At 47.3% G+C, this 8,336-nt stretch overlaps 1 protein-coding gene and 1 non-coding gene across 2 annotated transcripts; both read right to left on the reverse strand.

The window, feature by feature from the left end:
• Positions 1 to 2,170: 2,170 nt before the first annotated feature.
• trnas-gcu (transfer RNA serine (anticodon GCU)) lies at positions 2,171 to 2,252 on the reverse strand. The gene has a single exon. It is a non-coding gene; the product is annotated as a tRNA-Ser (tRNA).
• Positions 2,253 to 3,297: 1,045 nt separating this feature from the next.
• marcksl1a (MARCKS-like 1a) lies at positions 3,298 to 6,254 on the reverse strand. Its single transcript, XM_037487232.2, has 2 exons — positions 5,874 to 6,254; positions 3,298 to 4,779 (listed from the first exon to the last, which is right to left on the reverse strand). The coding sequence occupies exons 1-2, from the start codon at positions 5,976 to 5,978 to the stop codon at positions 4,228 to 4,230; spliced, it is 657 nt and encodes a 218-aa protein (XP_037343129.2). The 5' UTR covers positions 5,979 to 6,254; the 3' UTR covers positions 3,298 to 4,227.
• Between the last annotated feature and the right edge of the window lie 2,082 nt (positions 6,255 to 8,336).

An 8,336-nucleotide genomic window follows, 5' to 3' on the forward strand; every position in this document is an offset into this window, starting at 1 on the left:
TACTGTTCACATGTGATATTTATTAATGCATCTCTGTTGTGCGAGCTTCGTCAACACAAAATGTTCTGGTCCCGGCCGTGATGGAAATGTCACTGAAGACGGATCATTTCATTCAAGGTGGGAAATACAAAGTGTAGTTTTCAATAGTAGTTTCTTCTCATACATACATTTTTAGTCTTTGCCACATCTGCCATTGACAAGCCCTCAAATCCAGCATTCTTACATAGATGTTTGAATCGGGTGGCGACGATTCCAGAGTTTAGGATTTGTTATCATGTCACGTGAATGAAGAAAATGGGTACGTGCTTAAAAAGTTGCATTCTTTTATGCCCTTTTTGTTTATACACCATTCTTATAGCCCATTTGACCTCTCGGAGGAATACTTGGTTTGAAGTTGTGACTTGTCCTTTTTGGGTCATTCACCTCCATTGTATTGGGGCAGAAGATACCAGACCACAGTGAAAAAAGACTACAAGGAATAGACCGGTGATGTTAAGTGTGAGTATTTTATTTTGTATTTGATGTGAAGATCAGTTTATTGGCACATTAAATGTTGGATGAATCTGCCACCTGCTGGCAGTGGGCCTGTAATGCACCGCATGTAACGGAATCTTATTTTCTTATCGTCTAATCTCTGCTCCCTCGGGCCGGCCTCGGATGTGAGAGCATGTCCACGATGAGGGACGTTAGTTATATGAGGACGGGTGAGGTAATGGACATATTTGATGGACTGTGAAGAAAAACGACACCGTTCGAACAAGCAGGAATCTGGAAATGACAACATGTCGAATCGGGGCCTCAATATTCTCAAGCGACGTTTAACACCCTGCGAAGTAAAACCGCGTCTCCATCAACATGGTCGTCCAGAAAGGGACGTGCCATGTTCGTCTTTAAAGTAACCAAGATGCTATTTTGTTCATATGTGTAAACTGCGCTAAAATAGCCCTGCTGGAGAGTAATTGAATGAATGGCTGCTGTCAGAGGGAGGAGCCTGTGAAAGAAACTCCAGGTTTATTGAAGAAAACCATCTCAGGGTTAACAAACTCAGTTTCCACTAATCCCGCTTCTTGAAACGGACCCCTGATCAGCGACGCTGTTTGAACCTTGTAACGCGGTGCTGGTGTTTTTTTTTGTTGGAGTGAGCACTCTGCCGGACTCCACATGAACTAAAACGCAAGTGTCTACTGAGGTCAACGCAGTATTTTCATTGACTGTCACCGAGGCCACCGAAAATTCTACAATAACCGGTCACATGCCGTTGCTGTAATGTATTTGATACGGCATCTGACCAGCATTTAGTTATGTATTGTTTGCCGCCATTCTTGCGTAATAACTATTCAATCTCCACCACACTGGTGCAATCTCCGAAGCAACAACCTTCCACAAACGTTTACCCGCTCGCTGGCTCTTTATTTCTTCACGTGTGCGCGCGTAAAGAAGGACCGCCTACTGGGCTGACGTCATCAAGTCAGCTTAGTGGCTTAGCAACCGTTGCTGTGACGTCAAACGCGAAGCCAAACGTTGGCGTTGATCTTTGGTGGCTAGTCTCATATCAGGCCATTGCTCATTTGTAAGTGTTTGAAGACAGCCATGGATGTGTTTAAGCGTTACTTTCCAAATGTGTTCGTCCTGTTGGGATTTTCAATCCCCCCGAGTTGGTTGATGAGAAGAATCCGGCACGTCAAGTTAAAAAGTTAACATTCATCTAGAAGAGAAATAGATACATTGAGCAATTCCCCGCAGGTGCACCTGGAGACTACATACGTATCACAAAGCGATCCATCCAAGAGTCTGCCTGTTGTCCGACTCTGGCCCTTTTTATAATCTCCTCACGTCCTTGATGACTAGTTTGAGCTGGTTCTGGTCTCAAACGGCTACTGTGTCAGATAGGGATTTATCTTCAAGCTTTCTGTACTCCTTCATCCCTCAGTTCCCTTGTGTGCCTTATATGGTCATAGCGTTATTTACTGCATTGTCACAACATGTGCTCTATAGAAAAAACTACCTGTGCAGTTGTGTAGTGTACGTGTTGATCAAGGTGCACGTGTAGCGGGGAGCAGGTAAACTTTGAAGGCTCCTAATCTTTGTTACACATTGAGGTTTCATAATTAAAGATGTTTTCAAACGATGCCCGAAAGTCGAAATAAATGTTTCATGTAACGAAAACCTCCGACGAGGATGGGATTCGAACCCACGCGTGCAGAGCACAATGGATTAGCAGTCCATCGCCTTAACCACTCGGCCACCTCGTCTGTCACAGAGAAGTTGTAATGCTGATTTTGTAGTCGCACCTCATGCGGATACAAGTTAGGCCACATCTACTAGATCTAATCCACTAACGTCTGAAAGGACTTCTTGCTGTAGATCATGCGGGGAAGAAGGCTGAACTGGGGAGCGAGAGACCAGCTGTTGGAATGCGGATTTTAAAGCACGGGTCATGAAATGGCTTACCTGAAGTCTTCTTACTCCAGATGTGAAACACATTTAATAATTTATTGATTATGTAAAAAGAAATGTGTGGTCACAAACACGATCGACTATTTGGATAAAAATGTAAGTAGTGTATTAAAATTACGCAATGAGATGTGTGCATTATGGGCTGAAAGGATAATCTGGAGTATAACTAAAGGTTAGAAATTGCTATGCAAATGCTATATTTACAGGACAGCATTTGTGCAGGTGTTTACAGGCTTATTATGTGCAGAGCACCAGCCTGGTATGACGCAGCGTGGTGCAACATCGAATGTGTTCACGTCCACTAATGCTTCTTTAAGCATTAACAGTTAATTCCTTCCTTGCATAAATTCGGATATTTAATGCATTTAAAACTAGATATCTGCTCTCATGAGAATGAATCATCCCACTCCAGCAAAGTGCTTTTCAGTCAGCATTTTTCAGTACAATGTAACTCCATCACAGTGACTACTAACGTAGAGCCCCATTTATAGAAATGGTTTGTTAGTACCAAACACTGTCAACACTAGAATAAAACTGCACTTCAGTCTGGGTTCAATCATCCCTCGTTTTATTTGCTTAGTGCGAGTTGACTTTAAGAGCCTCCGTGTTGCACATTACTGCTTAATGTAGCGTCTGCATTGTCAATCAATACTGTACAACTATCTCCGTAGGTTATTTTTATAAAACTTTGCGACTACCTATGAACATTTGCCATTTTGGCTACCCTGGTGCATGTATATCTTTTAATGTGCACTTAACTGAATGTTTGCATATGCATGAGGCTGGAAGAACTGACGCGTTGTCGTCTTCCGATGTGAATCAAAAGGCAAAACACAGACAGAGGGGATCGAACATTTATTTACCCTTATTAAAAGTTACAATAAAACCATTAACATCCTCAAACAATAGCAAAATAAAGAGAACCAAAAATATTGGCCAAAACATATTTACAGAGACAGTTTTGCAGATAAAAAGCTCACATTTTGTACACAACCTTTGCATCATAAACTCTGAAATGTGAACGCTGCAATACTCATGAAGCTTGAATGTCGTTGAAGCCAAGAAAAAAAAAAAATTGAAACGCATGAACAAAGACATTGCTCATTTTCCACCTCCCCTCCTCGATTTTTCACTTTTCTATACATGACAAAATACTTGAAATTTGGGGGGGGGGGGGGAATGTAGGAATGTAGAATTCTAAAATGTCCATATAACAGTCATTTTGAGTGAAGGGGGATGCTCTGCCCCGCACCGGTCACAACTTTTAGATCCCAAAAAAAAAAAAAGAAAAAAAGAAAAAAGAAGGACGAGAAATAAAAAACAAAATAAAAATGTTATAGGGTTGCCACGCTGTTTAAAAAAGAAGGATGCTTCTCCGTGAACTGGGAAAATAAGTCAGTATTCCTGATTCGTTCCACATCCGATGCATTTACCTTTCGCCACACACGCCGGCGCCCCCGCGTGTACCACGAGGGGGCGACACACATGCCGACGCTTTGATCACGAGGGGGCTCGGGGAGGTTCCGTCTGTCGACAAAAAAAACTAATAAAAAAAGGCAGTGAACTGGTGGTTGAATCAGCAGACGTGATATATCCGTTGTCTTCTTTCCTAGTTGTGTTTATAACTTTTAACTTTTTAAGAACGTGGCACGCGTCTCTCATATATATATCTATATACTTTAATCTTGGAAAATCAGTTCAGGTGCCACGGCGGGAGGCAGGAAGGGGGAGGGGCGCGGAGGGGGGAGGGGGGAGGAAAGGTGGGTGAGGTCACTCCGCCTTGGCCTCGCCCTCGGCGGCCGCGGGTGTCGTATCCTCGACGGGGGCGGCGGCGGCGGCTGGTGCCGCTTCCTCGGCGGGCGCGGCGGCCTCTGTCGGCGGAGTCGCGTCCTCCGTGGCCTCTGCTTCGGGTGCGGCCTCGGCGGCGGCGGGGGCGGCAGCCTCTTCCACTTTGGCCTCGGCGGCCGGCGTCTCCTCTTTGGTCTCCTTGGCCGCGTGGCCGTTCTCCTCGGGCTTGTCCTCGGCCGTCGGGGAGGCCGCCTCCTCCTTGGCCTCCTCGCCGCCCTTCTTGTTGTTGTTCTTCTTCAGCGAGATGCCCTTGAACTTGAAGGAGTTCTTCAGGGAGAACTTCTTCTTCTTCTTGCCCTCCTTGGCGCCCTCGGGCTTGGCGCCCTCACCCTCGGCCGCGGGGGCTGGCTCGATGGCGTCGCCCGTGCCGTTCTCGCCCTCCTTGGCCGGCTCGGCCGTCCCGTTCCCATCGGCGGCGGCCTCCCCGTCGGGCTTGGCAGACACGTCGCCGTTGGTCTTGACGTGGCCGTTTTCCTGCAGAGAAGAAGAGAACTCGTTAGTCGTCAATGTAACCACTCAAACCATAGAGGGGGGGGGGAGAGACGAACTGCAGACGAAAATGTTTTCAAAATACATCTAGAGGGATCTGACTGATTAGCATTAGCCGATTTACTCCCAATAGTTAAGCCATGTTTGACTTGAGCGAGGCGGCGTGTGCGCGTGGGGTGGTGGTGGGAGGGGGCGGTGGTGGTGGTGAACAGCTGTTTGCAATACTACCAAGTAGACACACGGGGGCAGTAGTGCTGCATTGAAAACGTCAACACCGCCGGCAAGTTGGGGAACAAAGGAATCCAGTCTACCAGCGCTCTCCGCTCCGAGAACAGCCGGCCAAAAGATTTAGATTCGAATAATCGACTACAACCACAATATGGACCCACGCCTCCTTTCGGCCACCATCAGCGCCCCGACTTCATTGACGCGCTTGAGCATTTTATTGGATAATGCACCTTCTGATCTGCGTGCAATAATCTCAACTGTATCGATAGTAGTCGAACAACCAGACAACACGGTGTATGCATTGTACGAGTTTCTGGTGCAACACTCTCGCTTTGGTTTGGAAATAAACACATTTTAAAAAGCCTGCGCCTCCGGCAGAGCGCATTTGCATCCTTTGCGGCTTCTCGTGTTTTGTTCGACGTGGAGCGCGATCGCGGACAACTCATGAGAGAGAACACGGTCAGAACACAGTCCGTCGGGTTTATGCGTCGAATTGTGCGGGTAACTTGCCGCCAACACACACACACACACGGTGCGGAATTAACAGAAAAGGGCGGTTGTGGTGCGCGCCGAGCGGGGACGCGCATTGCCTCTCACCCGCTATTTTTAAGACTACTTGCACTATTATTCATTCATTCATTCATTGTGTAGCAGCCACGCGGTATCACGTACGAATGTGGGGCGGTGGGGGGTGTTTTAAGGAGAGGGGGTGGGGGGTGTTCTGCTCTGTGCGCGCAGCTTGGTGGAGCAACAGCTGGGGCTCACCTCGCCGTGGCACCCAAACGCGCGCCGGGTGCCATGTGGCTCGCCGCCGAGTCGAAGCGCGCCGCAGGGCCGTGGTTGTGACTCACCTGGCCGTTGGCTTTGGCGGCGGCGGGGTCCGCGGCGACGTCGGCGTCTGCTGCTGCCGCTTTCCCCTCAACAGCTACTCCTCCCTTGGACAACGGGGCTCCCATTCTCTTCTAGGTTGCCGGCAACACACACACACACAAAAAGAAAATCGAAAAAGAAAAACCTCGAGGTGTAGGGGGTGGGGGGTTAAAAATCCAGCGCCGGGATGGGGAAGGTGCCCAAAGAAGTGAAAAAAAAAATCCGCCCGGGTGTCCTTCTGTCCCTTGCTTGGTTCTGGAAATGAGAAGATCCCCCTTTTTCGGTGAGTGCGGACCCCACGGTGGCTGAGCTCAAATTAAAGGAGGTCGGCGATGAGGCTGTGAGTATTTCTACCGCGACTCCGACTCGACCGGAGTCTCCTCCTGTGGGCGTGGCCGTCGGCTTTCGTCCAATCCGCTGGCGGAAGACGGGCCTCCCTCTCCGCCCCCCCCCCACGCCCTCTCCCTCTATCACTGCAACAGCCTGCTGTTCCACTGTCCCTCATGTCTGTCAACTTTAAAAAAAAAAAAAAAAAAAAAACTTTGTTCATCAGCCCTGAGATCAGACAACGGCTCACTGATGACATGTCGGATCGCACGATGGACAGAAGGACACCAAATGGCATGAACCATGTGATTCATGCTCTGAATGTGCTGGTGAGGAAAAACTACTGTATCATCCGACTCCACTGAAAACCTGCAGATGATCTCGACTTCGCTCTGAAAAGCACAGAAGAATCCACCGATGGCCTCCGCCCTGGATTTCTGAGTGACGGGCCCGCTCTTTTCCGACAGTGAACTGGTTGCATAACGCCGTGCACTCGGCGGAGGGACCCTGAGATGGCACCGGGCCTGCTTTGTCACACAGACAGGGAGACATTGAATCGGCCTGTCAGCCCGTAATGAAGTCCCTCGGCCAGACGAGCGAATCACCACAATTGCAGAAATGACACAGCGTTTTTCTTCTTCTTCTTCTTTCTTTCTTTCTTTCTTTATTAGGGGCCCAAAGCTGACTGCTTTGCTCCTGCAACCCCGGAGAGGTCAGGGGGTCGCTGTGTTTTAGGCTGGTGAAATAAGAGCTATTTGACTGTCTCCATTAACCGGCAAACACGGCGTTTTTATTAATTGTGGCGCCTTTAACCAAGTTATCCCTTTTTTCCCATCGACAAGACCCTCATTCATACCCCGGACGAACCCAGCTCGACAAAATGTCTCTCTGTCTGCTTGTCATCTTTATGGGACATCTTTAAAGGAACTTATGATTTCCTCCTATGAAAGTCCTGTCTTCTTTTGAGGCATCCCTTTATAGCTCCATCTCTCTCTCTCTCTCTGTCTACATTCTCTCTAACTATTTCCACCGATCCGACCTCGTCCTGCCCCCCCCCCCCCTGAGAACGGGCTCCATCCGGCCGAGCTTCCCCACAGTGGAAGACACCATCAGGCATCAAGTTTTGTATTTTGTGAACTCAGCACTTCTACCAAACCAACCAACACCACTCCTCCATTTGACATCGGACAAAACCGAGATAAGGAAAACCTCCCTCAGCTCGCCATCCAGGGCTCCATCATGGCTCTGGAATTCCCCGCTGCCCTCTGATGTGGGCCCTCCTCGTTCTGATGAGGTCTATATATCGAGGTTGTCCGATTTCAAAGGGATGATCCTGGTTTGAACATCACAAGAAAGAGATTTTTTTCACAGCAGGGCCACCAACCCCCCATGGAGAGGTTTTTACCTCATTTCGTCAGTCCTTCATTGTGACACTTAAGTGATATCTTCATAAATGTCGATACATTTTAGATGAGATTGGATTTGCATTTGTATTTCAGACAACCAAAATGTATTTAAATATATTCTTTGAAAATAAACACAATATTGGTCTTGCATTGACGTTTTTACTTGTGTAAAACATCTCTGACTCATTTGGTTTGTACTCAGTGGAGGCAATTCTTGTTTGTCCAAGTTTTGATGTTTATTGTTCTTTAAATGTGAATGTGAAAAGGTTCAGCAAATATCCCTCCACTACTGTTTTTTAACTTAAATTGTTAGGTCGACGTCTTGCGTAATACGAAGATTATCATTTCTATCGAGATTTTGATGAGAGGATTTTTACGCTAAATGTGAAGCTAGAACCAGCGGCCGACTAGCTTAGTTTATCATGCAGACTGGATATAGCGAGATGATACACCTTTATTGTCAAGTGTATTTGTTGCCCTTAGACGGAAAGCTATCAAACTTTTTCATCCATTCTTTGTGCTAAGCTAAGCTAAGATAACCGGCATCTCACCATCAAAGCTACATATCTAGCGTACAGAGATGAGATTGGTGTGAATCTTCTCATTTGGCTTATGTCAAACTTTTTGACATTTTTTTCACAGACTTATTCAATGCTCACACACACACACACACACACACACACACACACACACACACACACACACACACAC

The sequence above is a fragment of the Pungitius pungitius genome, chromosome 14, assembly GCF_949316345.1.
Source record: "Pungitius pungitius chromosome 14, fPunPun2.1, whole genome shotgun sequence".
NCBI lineage: Eukaryota > Metazoa > Chordata > Actinopteri > Perciformes > Gasterosteidae > Pungitius > Pungitius pungitius.